The 20008-nt window shown below is 36.6% G+C and overlaps 1 protein-coding gene across 1 annotated transcript in view; it reads left to right on the forward strand.

Annotated features, from left to right (window-relative positions):
- COL19A1 (collagen type XIX alpha 1 chain) overlaps positions 1 to 20008 on the forward strand; it is a 184830-nt gene that overhangs the window by 73530 nt on the left and 91292 nt on the right. The window contains exon 12 of the mRNA XM_042826945.1: positions 14946 to 14999. Coding sequence (XP_042682879.1) covers positions 14946 to 14999 — 54 coding nt within the window. The remainder of the gene's footprint in view (positions 1 to 14945; positions 15000 to 20008) is intronic.

A 20008-nucleotide genomic window follows, 5' to 3' on the forward strand; every position in this document is an offset into this window, starting at 1 on the left:
CCCCCCCTCTGATAAATCTGTAATTTATCCTTTTTAATCTCCTGGTTCTTGCTTTTTTTGGTCACTCCAGCTAGTGTTCTTCAGTTCCCCATTTTTCGTCTTCTTCCTTGGTTAGAATAAATATTCACTACAGCATACTTCATAGGTACCCTGGAACTCCAGTGTTAACAAACTCTTGGAACCTGAATACCACATAAATTTTGTGATAATATGGAATCCTGTGTGTAACAGATCCATTTTATTGGGAAAAGTGTTGGCTGAAAAGGCAGCACATTTTATACGTTAAGTATAGCCAAGCAAGTATAAAAGGATTCTTGCTAAGAGACAATACTGATTAAAAAGAGCTACGAAACCTCAATTCCTCTTTCACTCAGCTTCTTCAGAATACTGATATACATTCCTTGTTTCTGTTTTAACTCAGAGAAGCAATTACTATGTACTGTTCACTTATGAACACTTTGGTAAATTGATTATTTTACTGCAACTCTTTGATACTTTTCAGTAAATAGAAAATGTACATGCATTTGACTAAGGAAACCTTTGGGACTATAGCCATAATGAGTCATACGTTATTTCCAAAGTTTCATCCTTCAGTCCTTACTTTTTGTATGCTTTGATTCTGCTTTTGCCTGTGTATATATGCAAGAAGAGAGAGATAATCTGGGGCTTGTCCAGCCTAAGTGTAGAAAAATTGTCATCTGCTTCATTTTATTCTAAACGCAGGATGTTCTTTGTATATATTTACTATTTTGTGAAGCTCAATTTGAATTATTTCAGGAAATAGGACTTCCTCTATTTCCTTTAGAAGAGAATTCCTAACAGACCTTAGTGTCAGGAAGATTTCCTGGAGGCTAACATTTTCTACTTCATTCTATCACACCTAATGAAATACTCCTTTATCCTGCATTCATTCAGAAAATACACAGCTATGCACTTCCAGTATGTCTCCTTGTATACTATAGTCTTTCTTTTTTCTCCCCAGTCTTCAGTAAGCATTTTTTTAAATAAACATAAGTCAATGCAGAAAGAGTCAGCTTTCTTCAGTGCTAGTTGATGTTAGTAAACATTTTTTTTTGCTTGCTAATATTTTCATGTTGGTACCATAAATCTCAGTGATGAAACCAGTCCACATGAGACAGCTAAGGTACTGAGGAAGCTTGCAGCCTACTTGAAAAATAAGTTATTGGTCATAGGACAGAAGACAGCAATGGACCTGGAAAGTTTATAATTAAAAACAGTAAAGTAAAAAATGACAATTAAGAGGAACAGTTATTAACTCTCCTTTATAAACTTACAATGCTGCTGTTTATCAGCTGTAGTAGATTCTGCTTCAAATAGTTCAGCATTTCTATATATACTACTTAGTATAGAATGCACCAAATTCAGTAAGCAAATCTGGGTATAAATGTGGCTGCTGCAAATAGAAATCTGTTATTTGCTATGATTTTTGGAGGAATGGAAATGCATTTTGCATTACAATCTGATTCCAGTTCCCTCATTTTATTTGGATGGTGACGCAGTCAGTCCCAATTTGCTGAAAACATGGCTCCTTGCCTTTGATATCCATAAAAACTGTTACTTTGTTTGAATTTATTTATTTATTTTTAACTATGTTGATTTAAGTCCTTTAAGATATATTTATTGCAGTAAAGGCTGAGTGCTTTACCACTTGTATGTAAACATAACCTGAGTTTTTTCATACTCAACTCTGAATGCTGTAGAGGGAAGTATTAGAATTCTCTCCCTCTCATCTTGTAACTATCTAGCATACAATTCACATCTTTTAAACTTTGGGGGGAGAATATTTTTCCTTTTTTGGGTTGTACTTATTGTTTTGCTATGACATCTTGAATGGCACTTCAGAATATTTTTTCATTAAGTCAAATGAAGTTAGATGTTTTCTGCAGGACAATCATCTCGATTAATGGGCATGAAAGTGTTTTGCTATGACATGTTTTTATCACAAAGCATATTATATACAATCACAGAGAAGCCTGTACACAGATATTTTAGGGGAAGAAGAAAAGCGTATTTTTAATTCTACAAGTTCCTACCTGTATTAAAAGCAGTCCTACTGACTTTCATCCTACTAAGCTCAATGTTACCAGAGCTTGTCCTGTAATTCTGGGGCATTTGGCTTGATGTTTCTCTTCTTACTGCTCTTTCTCTTTGAAACAGGCTTCATCAGTACTGCTTGTTGGGAATAGTCCATAGCTTATCATAACTCTTTAACTGTGCCTGAGAATTGTACAGGGAAGTGTTAATTAGCCTGATTGAAATGTCTGCAAGAGACATTCACAGCTGGGGTCTATCAGTTTATTGATACAGATGACCAAGTTCCAGGTCCCAAGCTATATCACTGTTTAATTTACTTACAAATACCCATTTGGTCAGATTAAAGACTCATCTAACTCAGCATCCTGCTGCTAATGGTAGCCAGAAGGGGTGCCTAGGGAAAAGCATGAGGACAAAATAAAGTGAGTGCGGTGCTTCTCCCAGTACGCTCTTCCAGCCTCCAATTATTTCTGACTGCAATCTCAGCCAGATGTGGTTCCAGTGAATTTAGTAGCCTTCAATGGACTTATCTTCCATTAGCGTATGCAGTTTCCCCTCAAATTCATGTAAACTTTAAGCATCTGCAATATCCTGTGTTGAGGAATTATGCTGTTTATCCTTGTGTTTGAAGAATCACTTCCTTTTGTTTATTTGAAAACTGCATCCTGTTAATTTAATTCAGTGTCCCCTACTTCTTCTGTTGGAAGATTCCTTTTCTCCTTTTCTTTATCAATCAGAAATCAATAAGCATCTATTATGCACCCCTGAACTGTCCCTTCCCAATTAAATAATAATTTACTTAGTATTGCCTGCTGTGACAACTGATCCATGTTTGATCTTCCTAATGGTTGCATCTGAGTGGATTTAGTAGTGTTTTAGTAGTGTTGCAAGGTTTTGAGACATTTAACTTATTTTTAGTACACAAGTTCATATGAAATTTTGATTTTAGATAACTCTCATAAGTAGCTGAGATCGTTATGTATACATTTAGGAAGTCACATATCTGTACAGAAACTAATAATCTTCAGCCTTCTGTTATTTCTTCTTCTCAACTTTTTCTGTTTTACTGTTCTAGTATGCTGCAGTAAAAAAGAGCTGTTGGTCTCACGTTGTATTTACTCTTGATAGCAGAGTAGAAGAGAGACTTGAGAACACATTCATTTGTTTGTTATTAGTTAAAAGATTATTACCTCCTGAAACACAGCCAAGCTTTGAGCTCAAATATATCTTTCCATATGTAAAAGTCTGTGATGTGCAAATGGAAATGAAAACATCTTTTTATCAGCCATAGTCATGATTTCATAATTTGTAAAACTAAAATATTTATCTTGAAAAAGATTCATAGTGTCTTTGAAAAATGCAGAGCTCTGCAGAAACAACCAGACCTGCTCTTGCAAGGTAGCTGGGGTGTCAGAAGCACTGTAGGTTCTGTAATGTTGAGAGGTAAAGCTTAATAAATAGCAAAAGCAGAGTGCCAGTCAACTTGTGTGTACTGTTTCTGTTAACATTTCTGTGTTACTTCTGTGCTGCCCTGATTGTCTCTGTGAAGGTATCCATGAATGGAAGTCTGGATACCATTAAAGCTATTGATGCTCAGAAACATGCAATAGTTTGAAAATTACTAAGACTGCAAACCTTTTCAACATCATTTTTGATAAATGGCAATTAATAGAGAAGTAGTGTAACAATTTTATCTATAAGAAGTGTTGCACATTTGACATCTACAAATGTGTTCTGGAGGTGCCAAGAAATGTCCAGCCATAGCGGTAGAGAGCACAGCATCATCTTCTGACTGCACAGATATGTTGAGGTCCTAGTTTCCATTTAATAACTCAACACTACCAGTGAGTTGAATGTTAAGGTCAGGGCACTTTTGTTTATGGAAGAGAGGGTAGAGGTGGGCATGGACTTTGAAAGGAATACTTAGGGAAAACAGTAAGAATGGGCAGTATATATAAGTATATTACTGAGGAAGATGGAGAAGGTTGAGAATAATTTAGGAGGAATAACTCAGGAGTTACATCAGTATTGAAATAGGACTGCTTTAATGGAGGAACAGCTACCTCTTCCATTTGAGTGCCCTGTCTTCCTGAAGGTATAAGCCTGTATTTGGGCTGTAAGAAGTAAATTTTACTCCATTTTGGAGTCAAAAGTATAGAATTTATGGTTTCACTGCTTTTCATCAACTTGGCTAGTAAATTGTCTGTATTCTGTGATGAGTGGAATGTGACTCATGCTCAGGCTATGCCTTTGGTTCACCAGAATCAGGAGTCATTCTCTACTGCGGCTAGGTTACCTTTTAGTTCAAGTGATAAAGCTTATAATGGTGAATTAAAATATCCTCTTTTCTGATTCCATACATCTCTTCGGTGGCAGAATGATTTTTGCTTAGTATTGAGTATTTATTAACAATCTCAATTAAAAAAAAATAATAATACTGTGTTGAAATATAAGAAATGCCAGAGAATAGACATATAGTTTTTTTGCAAGTAAGATGTGGCCTGAGTTGGATTCAAGAGAGAACTAGAAAGGCCCCATAAATATGGGTGTTCCCCCAAGACAGTCTGAGAGAAATATGTTTGACTGTTGTTTGACATCCAGTCATTTTGTTCAAACTTCTTTTCATATCTCTGCTTCTGCATTTGTTTAGTCTACTTCCTTTTTTTTTTTAATACTGTATTAGCTCTTGGTTACCTGTGCCTTCTCCCTTCCATTTTTTTCTGGCTCATAGCATAGATTTCATGTTGTAAAAACACCCACAGACACACAAATTTATTCATTTGTTTTCCTCATTTCTCTTTTCTAAAAGCTGTGTATGCTTCACTAATACCTTTGCATATTTGGAGAAAAGGATTTTTATTTTTTTTAACTGTAAATGCTTTCAAACTGGAGGCAGTTCCTGGGAATTTCTGAGTAAGGATGGGCTATGCGAATGAGCTGGTAGGGCTCCACAGCAGAAGGCTATCAGTATTCTGCAGCTACCCGTATCAGCAAGATGGTGATGTATGCACTATTGCAGAGTACTTACAGGTATCTAATGAGAAGAGGCAATAGGATAGTCTAATAAAGCACAGTATTGATGCAATATTAGAAAACATGATGTCTATAAACATTATTTGACGCCGTCCTGCATGACATCCTGATAGCCAAATTGGAGAAAAGTGGGTTTGATGGATGGATCTCTTGCTGGATAAGGAAATGGCTGAATGGTCACACTCAGGGAGTTGTGATTGATGGCTTAATTTCCAAGCAGATCAGGGATCAGTGTTGGGACTGGTGCTATTTAACATCTTTGCAGGCTGTGCAGACAGTGGGATGGAGTGTATCCTCAGCAAGTTTGCATACAAAACCAAGCTGAGTGGTGCAGATGACACACTAGGGGGAAAGGATGCTATTCAGAGGGACCTGGACAGACTTGAGAGATCAGCCCATGTACAAGAAGAACATGGAGCTGTTGGAGCAGGTGCTAGAGCACCTCCCCTATGAGGACAGGCTGAAAGAGCTGGGGATCTTCAGCCTGGGGAAGAGAAGGCACCAACAAGACCTTATGGCGGCCTTTCAGTACCTGAAGGGAGCCTACAGGAAAGCTGGGGAGGGACTTCTTATAAGGGTAGGTAGCAAAAGGACAAGGAGAAATGGTTTTAAACTGGAAGAGGGCAATTTAGACTAGCTATTAGGAAGAAATTCTTTACTGTGAGAGTGATAAGATAATGCAACATGTTGCCCAGCTAGGTTGTAGATGTCCCCTCCCTAGAAGCATTCAAGGCCAGACTGGATGGGCCTTTGAGCAACCTGTTCTAGTGGGAGGTGTTGCTGCCTATAGCAGGGGATTGGAACTAAATGATCTTAGAGGTCCCTTCCAACCCAAATCATTCTATGATGAATCACACAAATGCATGTGTAGCCTTGTAATTATTAAGTTTAGCTTCATTTGAAACAGGTTTCTAAACAGTTCTCTGATGTGATATTTCTACAATGAGCATGAATGTTAAAAGAAAATTTGCAGATGAAATACTTGTAGTTAAATCAGTGAACTTTGTAGGTTTAAATCAAGTCTGTAGTTTTGAATGACTATCTTATTAGATCATTCTTTACAGTTAGGAAACACATCAGACTTCAAAAGAGAGAGGTGAAAAGAAAAAAGAAAATGGCTGGTAACATTGGTCACTGTTGAAGAGGACCGCTGTTCATGAATATAACAAAAATAAAATTTCATCTTTTCACAGCCTGCAAGGACAGATATGTCTGTGGCTGTTGAGAAGTCAGCAACATGCATGTACTTATTTCTTCTCCCTTTACTAGTAGTTCGTGTTTGTTCTGATAATAGTATCAATGAGAAGAACAGACTTCTTCCTTCGTCTCCTTTTTCCTATCTTCAGTGTCCCTGTGCAGTGCTATTACAACACTGTGTGACATCTAGGAATGCAAATAAATCAAGGAACTCTTGACTAGAAAACAGCTTCCGTGTACTGGTTTGTATCTCATCAGATTTTGTGTCATCAGACTGATTTCTAGCTTTTCTTCAGCAACAATTCCTTCAAAAGAACAAATATATTTGAAGAACCAGGAAGTGCTAGAGTACTATGAATGTTTTAAGGGATGAAGAAGAACAACATGATTGAGTGAAGCTAAACCGAAAGATCCATTGCAGCCTAAGCAACTGCAATTGATAATGGCTGTTGGGTTGAGGAAAACAGACAAAAGTGACCCTGAAGTAGATTTGGAATAGTTCCTCCAAAATATGTATAATGTGAAAATCTAGTTCTCTGCATCATTTGCTCCATAAATCCTTTTCTGTCATACAGTGCTGTTTGCTAATATGGATATAGTAGGGATGTTATGAGAGATTTGTCCAAAAGCAGAAAAATGGGAAATAGCACAGAAGTATGCGTATGTGTCTAATGTTAACTCCTTCAGCAACTTTATGCCTCTATTTTGTACACTGCAGTCATTGACTGTCTGTGTTTTATTTAAGAAACTGAAGAAGCTAGCTTAGAAGAGCAGTTAATTTACCACAAAAGTTCAGAGAGTCTGTGGCAGTAAATGGTGACTCAGTTGTCTTAGATGTCTGTCGGGGCGTGGGAAGGAATGATGTTGATCTTCCTGATATGAAGTGGCCAGTATATACATGCAGAAACAGTTCAACATGCGTCCATGTATGAGTACCTACAGAATGCCATTGTTAACCTAAACTTGCCTCTGTTGTCGATAGCTGTCTGGCAGATGCAGATCAGATTTCCCAGGATGCTCCTTCTAAATGTGCCTGTTCCCCTGCAATGGGCTACAAAGCTTGCAGAGGCACATTTGCTCTAGACAGTTCACTGTAACTTAGCTAGAATAGAAAGATGACAGTTGTTTTCATGCGCTATATCCTATGGGATTGTTTTAATCAAGTGTTGTCAGGGATGTTATAGCTGTGGATTTTGATCCTCCCAACAAAGGAGGAAAGTTCTTACATAAAAGCTGTAATTACTATGTGTTTTTCAAAAGACAACCATTTTTCTAGCTGTGTTTTGAATTGCCCTTAGTAATTATGAGCAAGGTATGCGTATTTTGAGCACAGATCAAGCCTTCTTCTCAGATACGTATCTATCAGAAGACTGAAAATATCACACATTTAGATTTTAGTACAGAGCATGAGAACTTTATTGAAACTTCAAGGAGCTCCTGGTCTAAAGTTTGTATTTCTGTGATCATAATAAACTTAATGTAGCCTGAGAAGATGGAGTTAAATGTTACTGCTGTCTCTACAGGTCTGATGAACACAACTCAGAAATAATCTTAGCTACAGAAAATGGCATTATTTTTGTTGTCATGTGGTAGAAATAGAAATGTAGCCTTTCCAGAACAGACATTGCAGTCCATCAACTTGTGCAAACACTTGACATTAATGTAACCATCTGCACAACATCTCTCAGAATCTAAATAACAATAGCAGTAGCCTGCCAAAATCATGAAAGTATGGGTGTCTAAAAAATACTATGTTCTGTGAGAGCAATACTGTTTGTCAGCTGCTAAGAAGAACAGATTGGCTTTAGGTTCCTTAGGAGACAGACCCTGAAAAGAAGCTGGTTTATTCCTCCTACGGAAAAATCTTCATTCAACACTAACACTAAGCCTGTATAAACAGAAACCTCCCCACTGAAAAGCAGACAGAGCTTTAAACAATTGCAGCTGAAAGTCAAAGCCATTTGTAGTATTTACTTAAGGAAGGAAAAATAAGAGTGCTTATTAAATCAGACAGCTTTTTCTTTTCAGTTTTTAATCTACTGATAGAAACACAAGATAATAAAATTTAAAAAAATAGTGTATTTGGCATCTTGGAGCCAAATTCAACCATTAGTTCTGCTTTAGAGTATTAAAACATTAGAATTTTGTAAAAGTGCAAATACTTGTGAAAGCCCAGGTGAAGTATTATGATCCCATTCTGCTAGGGACAGTACAAAGATATATTTAAAACATAGAACTTAAGATAGAAGTTGGGTTCCTATAGAGCAAACTTGGTTGTTTAAAAACAAAAACAAACCAAAAAACAAAACAAAAAAAAAAAAAACAAGAGGTAAATACTATAAAATATAATGTTTCCCCTTGCCTGGTTTTTGTCAATAAAACTTTAACCTTGGGATAAAAAAAATTTCATTCCAATTCTGAGAATATGTTCTCAAACAATAGTACCAAAAAGGATATAGTTTGCAGTGTTCTTTTTCTGTTTGTTGTTGTTGTTGTTGTTGTTGTTTGTTTGTTTTTCTCATTGACATTGAAAGGCTTATAGAAAAAAAAAAAAAAAGTGAAATGGTGATGGAGGGATGAGCAGTGATAGCATACAGAACAAAGTTTTCAAACCACAATGTCAAAATTCAATATTGTGAAAAGCAAAGGTAGCGTGAGCATCTGGAGCCTGACCAGAGATAGTCTGGGGCATTTGTTGTTGAAATCAAAGGGATGTGTTAGATTGTGATGAGTCTTGTGTAAATTGTAGCAAGTAGGATTTGAAATCTCAGCAGTTTTTCTTTATACGCTGGCTGACATCACCCAAAAGGCTGAAGTTGTGGTTTTGTCTCTCACTCTGATAAGTCTTTTAGATGAAAAGACCTACTATGCCGTGCACATAGATTACTTGTTCTACTCATTACAATATTATTTAGTACCTGTCAGTGTACATTAATAATCTCAATTAATATCTGTGGCCCTCATCAAGGAACCTTAGAAGTCCTTTCAATTTCAGTAAGATAATGTCACACTGTCAGTAAGGACTGAGATTAGATTTAGAGATCTGTTAGAAATGCATTAAGAGGCCAAAAGATTCCTCAGCAGTGTTTCCAGTAAGGTGTTGTTGGTGCAACGTGCTGTAGCATTTTCGAGGTGTGAATATATTGAATTGGAGTTCTCTGAAGGCTTAGTTCTCAAGTATGTCACAGTTCTTTAGGCCACCCAAATGGGGATTTCAGTAAGGCCAGCTGAGGCCAGTTTATTGCCACTTGGTATGCCATGGATCTGTTAAACTATTCTGGAAATTAGTGTTGGTTAATGTTGCAATTTGAGAGTTTAGCTTTTGCAAAGAGTATACGAAGAAAATACATGACTTGACTAAAAGCAAATGTGTTCCTTCAGCCTAAAGAGGCTGCTCATTCTTACTTTTTGTTTACTTCTATCTGTCCTCTCATGTTTCCTCAGTGTCCTTTGGTTTGATTTTAATTTTGCTGTTCCTCATCTCTGAACTGTTCAGGCACTGTGCATGCAGGTATTGGCGTGGTGTATGAAGTCACTTTGTTACCATGTATATTGCTGTCATTCAAATCAGGTGCCTGTCTTTCAGTACCCTCATAAAAATAAAAAATAGAAAGAATGCGTTTATTAAATGAAAGCATTTGAACTCCTTAAGACATGCTTCCTGCAAACATTACTTAGCAAGTATGTAATTCTAAGAGCGAGTTCCATTTGAACGCATTGCTTTGTCATATTTTCCAAGATACCAGAATCAAGGAGCAGTCTAAAGGAAATGTTAGGCTGGAAGTGTGTACGGTGTTGTACCTGCTTCACTCCTACATGCAAATACAGTAGATGTCATCAAGGATATCTGGAGCATTACTATGAAAAATCTGCAATGAAGGCAGTCCTGTTTTCCTCGTAAATAAGTTGTTACCATAATTTTCTTTTTTTTTTTCTTTTTACTGTCTTAACTTTGGGTTTTCAATCCTTATACCTTAAACTTTCTGAATACAAATGAGAACTTTTACTTGAATTACTATGGAAAAATTTTTGTCTCATGTACAGCACTCTTTTCCGTATTTCAGAGTCATCAGCTCCTCCACTGTTCACTCTTTTCTCATGTGGTTGTTTTTTTCATATTTTCTATCACTGGAAAAGGAGAAGACTTTTTTCATACTTTCTATCATGGAGAAGAGCAGGTATCTGAAAGCTGGCAGTGTTCAGTGCAAAATATTATGTCCTGAACTGGACACTGTCCTTCACTGTTCTCATCAGTGACAAGTAAAGTAGAGTAATTGTATGGATTTTTTTCAATTTGCTTTTGGCTCATCCCAAAGTGGAACTTGGCCTTTTAAAAATAGCTTTGTGTTACAGACTCGCAGCCACTGTATGATCTGTAGTAATCCCTGTATCCCTTTCTGCAGCAAATGATATACAAGTTATTTGTTACTCGTGCATCTGATTTCTCCAGCTGGAGAGCAGTACACTGTAGCATTTGTTGAATTTGATTTTCTTTTCATGGCAGTTCTTATTGATTGAGATCATTATGCCTTTTAAGATTTTCCTATAACGAATAAAAATAGATGACTGCCCGCTGCCTCGTGCCTGTTGACAGGGAAAGAGAGCTCACCAGTGTAGTTTGGATCCATGGATTGGCTTGTCCTCAGCTCATCCCGTGCCTAAGATTTTTAACTCAGTTGACGTAGTAGTTTGTCTTTATATAGCTTCTCAGGGAGTGTGCTTAGAAATGTAGTGCGTGACACCAAGCAGCAGTCAGCCAGTATGTGCTTCAGTATTGCCCAGTGTACGTTAAGCGAAGCAGGAAGGAAACATCTTTCTCCTGACACATTATCCAACTTGGCCAGTCACTACACCTGTTGTTTGTGGCTCTTGCACTAGACAGTGATGTCACAGTTTGGAATCAAAAGTGTTTTGGTCATGGTTTCTAGATAAGTGTATCTGTGCAGCTCTTCAGATTGCTGGTGCCTGGGAAGCTTTGTCACTATCTGCTTTTATGCTGTGCTTGTATATCCCCGGTGGGCTTGGGAAGACACAGGGTTCACAGTGACATCCTTCCAGGTCAAAGTTGTTCATGTGTATTTCTGCTGTGTTTTTACAGTCTCTTTTTGACCCTGCTTAGGTAACAGCTTAATGTGAGTTAAAGCCTGTTTGGAAATAAGCTGCTTTTGTGACTCTTCGTTTACTTGCATAGTTCCTCTCAGACTGAACTTAGACAGGATCATTAGTTTGTCTTCATAACTGCATCTCTGAAATAGCATAATGCTTCAGCATTACTTCTCCCTGAATGCTGCTGCTTCCTTGCAGCATGGTATCCTATTTTCACACAAAGGCTCACAGGTCAGTCAGAAAGAGTGTTACTGGGATGGAGACCTTTGTAACCCCAGCTTTCTTAGAAACCTGTCAGTGAAAAGAGAAGTAGTCATATGGGTGTGTATATATGAAAATTTAATTATCGTAAAGACTGAGTAGGGTAAAATCACAGTTTAAGAAGTTAAACTTTATGAAGTATAAGCGCTGAGTTAGTGATACTGTATGCCTTGCATACTTAGGAGAATATTTCAGCTATTGCGAACAGTGGTACTTGAAAAATGCCTGGAACAAAGGATATCAGGAACACAGGATTAGTATTATTAACAGAGCAGCACTGCAAAAATAAACTTTACCTTTTTAGGTAATTCCTAGGTATGTATGTATTTTATTTCCAAATACATTACTTTGCTTTTATAGTAAGGAAGAAAAAAGTATGCAAGGAAAATGGGCACCCTTAAGATTGCCAAGTGGCTTGAGGCTGATGCTTTAGTCTTGCAGAAACCATGAGCAAACCCCTGGCTCTAATTAAAGAATGTTACCATTCCAGCATAGCATACTGGAGACTGAGTCCTTCCCAGTACTCACGCTGCAGCAACCCCACCAGCTTGTTCCACTGGGGAAATTGAAAGCAGAATGCACCCAAAGCACCACAAATAATTCAGTGTTATATTGGATTAGTTTTAGTAAGCTAATAAACAAGACATGGCACTTCCAGAGTTTTGTCATCCTGCTTTTGCAATTACCTCCCAAATAGTCTTTTATTGTCTCATCTGAATACAGTATATGCAGGCAGGAACATTAGACAGAAATGGCATTAACACATTTTTCTCTCTTTTCTTTTTTGTTAATCTATGAGATAACCCACAATATTGATTATTAACAGCCTCATCTACACTGCAGAGTGGCTTCAGCAGTTCTGCAAATTGCTACATTTATTTTAAGCTGTTAATTATGCAGAGTAATTCACTGAAATGAGCGTGACTTGGCTCTGTTCACAGAAGAATAAATTGTAAGAATTGGATCTCTGTTAGATTTGAATTTTTGCTTCACAAGGAACACGAACATTCCACACAATAGGCTTGGCAAGTATAGATAATTTACTCTAATAAATAATCAGAATATTTTCAGTGTAAAATGGCATACATGGCAGGAAGCCTGAGGATGTTGGGGTTCTGCGCAGTTCTGGGCTCATTAGAAAAGAGTGCTTTTTATCATTTTGTCTTACTGACAAACATTTTAAATCTGAGTATCTCATAAATCATAACAAATGGAGATTTTCTTTCTTCCCTGCCTTCACCAGCTACGCTTGTATGTGCCTAAAACAACTTGCCAACGTTTTAGACTTACTGTTTGCCTGTTGAAGATGGAAAAGGCAGGATTTCCAACACGTGCTGCTAATCTAACATCAGGGCAAACAACAACCAAGGCCAAGGGGCGAGCTTCTTTGGTTTAAGGCTCTGTAAATGCATGCTTTTATGTAAATGTAGATGAAGTATAACAAATTATCACAAGCTACTTTTAACTAAGGTTTCTACATATGCATTAAAGAATTTACAAGCTGCTATCACTACTTCTGAATCAGAACTGTGGATAGTTATACCATGTTCTCGTAGATTGTGTAGGCAGATAAACCATAGAAGGAAAAGCTCCATAAATTGGAATATTTTTAAATCTCCTAGAAATGCTTTATTATTAGGAGTTAGATACATAGCTAAATATATGAGGTAAATATATAACTGTACCTTTGTAGATACTGCAGAGTTGTAGCAATGTGATCTGAAACCAGTTGGAAAGCATTGAAATAAGTATTAATTGTCCAGTGTGTCACAGTGATGAAAACTAAAATGTCATTTTATTTCATCTAAAAGTTTTAACAGGGGGATTAAAAAAAAAAAAAAAAAGAATAAGAACTTTGGAACTTTAACCATTATTCTTTAAATTTATAGAGATTATTACTATCTCAAACAAAGTTATAATCCAGAGAACAAAGAGAACATAATAGATTAAAAACTCTAGAATAACCAGTGTTATATTCCTGCAAATTTTTGGAATCATTTAAACATCTTGCAATCAGGTTCATCATGTTTAAAATTTTGGAGTTTTTACAAGGAATAAAGCAATACTTGAGGTAAAAACGGAATCGCTCAAGCTAATGTATAGCATTTGGTTTGTTATCGACAAGATATATTAAAATTGAAACAACAAATTACCAAAGCCATCTTTTGCATGGGATTATTAAATTTGCAGTTTGTTTGCTAATTTGTTAGTAGGCTTTAGTTGTTTGAGAAAGCTCATACAAACTCGTTTTGTAAGACAGATTATTAGATGAAATGCCCTCTGTCATTGCCACAGGAGGAATAGCTTTGAATCAGGGTTGTGTCACAAATGGAATTAGCTGACTGATCTCAGTTCAGTACCATTTACCTAACAGAATTATGAAGATTATGCTGACATAATGAATAGGTTCTGCTCAAACAAATGTAGTTCACTGGAGATCATTGAAATACAGTGTGGGGCTGTTCCTTTGATTGACTAATGAAGAGCTTGGACTCTAGTAAAGTCAGTCCTCATGCTTCTATCAGAATGATGTTATTTTTACAGTTTGGTAAATTTCAGTCTAGTGGCACAGATGGAATTGTAGAGCTGTTTATACTTGCTGGTTCTGGCATTTCCCCTTAAATTATGCTTCATAAACAGATGTATTTTGGTAACTTCTAGTGAAATCTATATTAACTAGAATAGCATGGTAGGTAGAAACAGTACAGAACTGAATCCTTTCTTCCGTCTTACAAATAATATTATGTTTCATATGGAAGTCCAAAAACCAAACTATATCATTCATTCTGAATATTCCCTTCCACTTTTTTTTTTTCTTTTTTATTCTTAAGTAAATTAGACATATGTCATTTACTTTCCTCCTTCTAAAAAATATAACAAAAATTGTTTCAATCTTTCTCAACTACAGTCAAGAAACCATGTAGCAGTACGAGTCAAAGATAATATTGACAACACTTCTGTTACCAGATTTTTAAAACATCACTTGCTTATTGAAAAGCAGTAACAAAATGAAATATGTTAAATATCCCCTACCTTAAATTTCTATTTAACCACATTGTTCTCAAAGCACCGTGAGAATCAAGAATGTTTTTCTACAAGTCTTTATGGATGTTCACTGGCACTGTGATTTAGCTTTCATAGCTCTTTCTTTTGGAATCTAAGAAATAATTCTCCTTGTGCGGTCAACAGTGTACTTGTAGCACTGCGTGTAGAACATACAAGAGTCTTAAGATATTTTTCCTGTTAAAAAAGAGTTGTCATTTAGTATTCTTCTTACATGTTCATTCTTTTAGGGTGAAAAAGGAGAAAAAGGAGAACCAGGACCAGAAGGCATTCGTGGAAGAGAGGTAAACTGAAGATAATAAAACATTGAAGTTGCAGACTTTTGGGGGAATAGTCAAGCAATGAATTTCAGAATTTATGCCAGATTGATGGATTTAGAAAATATATGTGCTTGGAAATATGGGCAAGAAACATAAGTGTGTTCAGATGAGGTATGAGTTCTTAGTTCTTAATTTTGGATAAGAGAGCTGCAGATAAGTATGTGGTACCCTCCATGATAAAGCAACACAGCAGAGATGAAAAAAGGGTGTTTCTGGAGGCAAGCTAGGCCTGGAGCCTTAATTTCTGAAAAGGAAGTGCACAGGCTGTTAACCATTCATGGATAAGAGCCATGGGTCATTCGTTGTTCCATGTGGCTCATGTAATAAAGAGTTTGAGTTAAATTTTCGTTTATTTTCTCTGGTAGATTTCACTGCCTAATTAATTAATTGATCTGGTCCATATTTGAGTTGTAGTATAAATCTAAGTTAAAAATATTACTGATCATAGGGTTCACATCAATGTTTGAACCTGAGCTAACACTAACACTATAGACTTGATCAGTGTTAACAGTCACTTCTGCCTGATTTAATTTTTTGTTTATCTTCAAATGGATTAAACTAAGGCAAGAGGGCAGAAATTCAGAGTTTTGTCAATGTGATAAATAAAATGGCAAAGCAATATCATTTGGACATAAACATTTAAAAACAAAAAGAAAGCTATCAGTTTTTGTTCCCCTCCTGTCTCCTCCTTGACCTAGCTGGAAGTCAGCCTGGGTTTAAGCTTTGATACTAAAGCATATTGTTGCTCTCCAAATGCAAAACATCACAGCTGAAGGCAGAAAGTATCTCACAGAGGGACCGAGCCTGACTGTCTAAATCTTTGAGGAATAGTTCACATTATCACTGGAATTCTAGACAAAAAATGAGATGGGGGATTTGGAAAACAAATTTCTGCAAGCCTTTTCCACCAGCGTTGCCAAAAGAGTGGATGTTTCAGCTTTTGACGCCTAAATGCTATGACAGTCTTGCTGGACTTGCTAAGAGCACAGGCAATGCATATTATTATTTGCATTGAGCTACAGATACAGTTTTTAAGACCATCTACAAGACTTTGACACTTCTATTGTCATGTGATTTTTTATGTACACTGTAGTAATAAAAAATATTTATTTCTAGTTTAGGTTACTATAATTTAATGCTTGTTAAATCAGGCTATTTTTGGCTACTGGTAGATATCCTCTGCGTGGAAACATATACTATGTACTGAGCTGAAACTGTGTTTAGTTATTCAAAGAGGTATTCTCTTGTAGCCTGCTTGTCTGTGAAGGTGAACCATATATTTCTGTCATGCATATTTGCTGACAGCATGGAAAAACACATCTGTGTTTCTTTCCATAGCTGTGGAGACTTTTCTCTGTTGGTCTTACATGATCTCCTTTACTACATGGGATCCTGTTCCACAAATTTTTTAGGATGAGTAAGGTATACCACGTATCTGGTGAACTCTAGAACATATTTGAAATTGTGGCACTGAAAGTGTAAAATACTAAACCTTTATAAATCAGAATATTTAGTGAACTGTTCTAATGTGTCAAAAAAAACCCGGTGGATTATCATCATGGGATCTGGCTTTAAAATGTTTCTGAAACGGAATTGCATAGGCAATATAAGACTTTATTGCTCGAATCACACATGATTCCTTTTTAACAATACGTAAAAAAAACATGCTTTGGATTCAGCTATTAGAGTGCATGGAGATGCCAGTCAGTAAGTTTAAATGCGAAGTACTGTGTGTCATTGACTCCTGGTTGCTATCAGTATTTCTTGAACTCATTTCGTATGCGTAAATGTAACATCTGATATTTCCGAAATAATCAAGTTAATCTGCTTACATGGGCATAATTTGCAGTGGTGTAGAAAGAAAGCCTGCAAACACTCAAAGCTAGTGGTGTTGGCTGTTGGCAGCTGTTGTCTCTGCCTGGGGGGAAGACGGTTTCTGCACTCACAGATGAAGAACAGGAAAAATGATGACTGAACATTTCGGTAGAAATAAATCTGAATTTATTTTAATCAAAATCAGGTAACAGAGGCGTCAGAAGCAAATTCCTTTTCCTTTTTTTTCTCTCCTGTTACTGCTTTTGTTTTCTTAACTGCAGAAAAGGTTTTGGCTAGAATGAAGTCGAATAACAGGGGAAATCAAAACTGATTTGGAGATTAGCTTTGTACAATGTTGATGGGTTATCCAGAACGATGAAGTCTCTCATCCCTTGCAGATTGTGCTAACTGGGTCAGTCAGAATCTCATTCAGAAACAGGTTTGGATGCAGGAACTGTGAACATATTAACTGCCCTGCACAACCTCCTAGATTATCACTCCACAAATCTGAGCCAAGGTCTGTCGTGCTATGTCTCCATCTGAGACTTTAAAAATCCATCTGACAACACAAATACTCACTATAAATACTAGTAATGTGGTTGCCATTGTTTTTAGCTTCTTAAGAAGCAGCTATAAATAACTTGCACGTTACTAATGTAGTCCTCCTGTGGCATGTATTCGCATTACATCTGTAAGCAGCCATTTGTCTGTATAATATGAACAGTCAGTTTTCTTGAGTAGTGTCTCTTAAGTTATATTCCTTGACTTTTATAGCCACTTGACATTAATAATGCCATCATTTTTATTGCAGTAACAAGTGGATGTTCATGGACATACTGTCTGGGAGAAATCCTATTAAATACAATTACTTATGCTCATATCACATATAGAATAAGGACAAATTCTCAATATGAATATCTCTGCTACTACCATGGAATGAGTGTGATATTCACACTCTTCTGAGTGTGAATTGAAAGTAAGTCTTAGTCGTTGAAACTTCCAGACTCCTTTAGGAGTCATGTAATTTTCTTGATCAGTGGTGCAGGCAAAAATGAATACCATGGGATGCTAACATAAATGAAGTACTTCAGCAACAGTAAGTAAGCCCAGGAAGTTTTATCAAATCTCTCAGCATGCGTCATGCGTAGCTGGGGGAAGACTGACTCTAATGTAATTTGTTTAAGAAAAAAAGAAAGATAGAAAAAGAAATAAATGAAAATCTAGTGTATAATCTCTACATAGTTTAACAAGCTAGTTCATTAAGTATTTTTCTTCTACTGGGAAGGGTGGTACTCTAAATTACTGCATAAAAACGTTTTCACATAAAAGACTATTTTCTTTCACGTACATAAATGTCAAAGGACAGACCTATGAATTTAAGTGAGCAATAAGAAAATCACAAGTTTTCAGTGTAAAGAAGGTGAAGTGTACACATATTGGATCATTTTATTTGCTTTTGTGTAAAAACGAACAGAAATATGAATATTTTCAAAAGAACCTATTCTCTTGATGTGATAGTAACAGTTGTTTACCTTCACACTCTCATGGGTTTTCTCTTACTCCTTAATCTTAAACTGTCTTAGCATTGTAAGGAAATAAGGAAATACAAGGAGCGAAAGTATGAAGAAACAGTAGATGTAAGATCTAAACATTTGAATAGTGCAGCCATCTGAAGTTTTTGAATGACATCAACTGGAAAAGACCAATGGCAACATTTAAAAGTACTTGAGGTATAAAATGAAAAAAGGTGTATTCTATTATTTGAAGCTCTGAAAATGCCTCCTAGATTAAAAAAAGTTATCCCAACGTACACAGCTTGGTGTTATAAAGCTGACTCTGAAGCTGTTGCTTGAATTAAAATTTTTGTGGCAAAAATGTGATTCTGGTGTCTTCCTCATTGGAGTATATCCAAATTTTATTTCTCCATAGAAGTTTCTGATTTGATCCATAAAAATTTGATTTGACACTCTTTGTTAGTGTGTTGGATTGATTACTATATTTTCAGTATTCTATATATTATGTGGTGTGCTAGGAGATTTTGTCCTGATGTGAGATTAAGTGAATTTCATGCAAGCCAGGGACTATGTGCAAGAAAGTCTGAAAACATTTTCTTCATCCAGCAATAAAAATAAAACTGGATAATGCTTCCCAAATAGTTCTCTTGTAGAGTGAAAGATTTATTCTCCTCAAAAGATGATGGCAATATTGAAGAATTTTTCATTGTTTCACGCATGCAGTGCAGTATTTCCTGGACAAATGAGTACATCTCCAGTAGGCTGGATGTGGCTGCTATAGAAGCAGCTTGATTGCTCTCAGCCAAGAGCACCTATTGCCAGATGCAAATGCATTTTACCTGTTTCATCTCTTTTCTGTCTTGATGTAGAAGCATTAGCTGTGGAGAGCTCAGAGAACGTTTTCAATGTATGATACAATTTTCTCAGGCCCTTAGTGATCCTGATAAGAGTAAGTCAGAATTCATCAAGTAAAGCATTAGGGAACCAAAAGCATGTTTTACTTGGAGAGAACACTTAGTGTAACATTAACAATTCTTCTAACGTTTCTGAACAAAAGAGAGTTTTATTGATAAGTTCATACAAAGTTAACAATTCAGTTATCCTGACTTCTCTGATCAAATTCATGTCTGTTATTATTGTAAACTTTTGTCTCAGGGTGAAAGCTTAATGGATTTCTCAGATATTTCCCAGCTGTGGATAACTAAATAATGGCAGCTGAGAAAAGGCTATAGGCCCTTGTTATCTAATGCTGCTCGTGAAGTTTGCATTGTTTCTGATAACTAGTAGTGTACCGTCAATGAACTGTTAAACAGAACCCTGGCTCATCACTCCCCTGGTCCCTCTGGTTCTCCAGTCCTTGTGGAAGCTCTTCAGTCCAATTGTCTGCTTCCAGCAGCATAAACCTCAGAAACTCTGGCTTCACTGCGACAGACCCCCAGTAAATTTTCTTTACTTATCCTGACTTTCTTCAGGTTTCCGGGTTTGCTCCCAGAGTAGCTCATTTTCAGTCTGTTGCTGAAAGTACTCCTCAGAATGTCCAGGCCTGCAAATCCAGTTCCCCATTTGGACTGCAGAGTTTTTAGTACAGTAATTCCAGCTGCTTGGTCTTAGCTGCAGAGGTGCCTGCTCATTAAGCTCTTATAA

Source organism: Centrocercus urophasianus, unplaced genomic scaffold, assembly GCF_019232065.1.
Source record: "Centrocercus urophasianus isolate 14NV4802_14NV808 unplaced genomic scaffold, USGS_Curo_1.0 seq_10, whole genome shotgun sequence".
Classification (NCBI taxonomy): domain Eukaryota; kingdom Metazoa; phylum Chordata; class Aves; order Galliformes; family Phasianidae; genus Centrocercus; species Centrocercus urophasianus.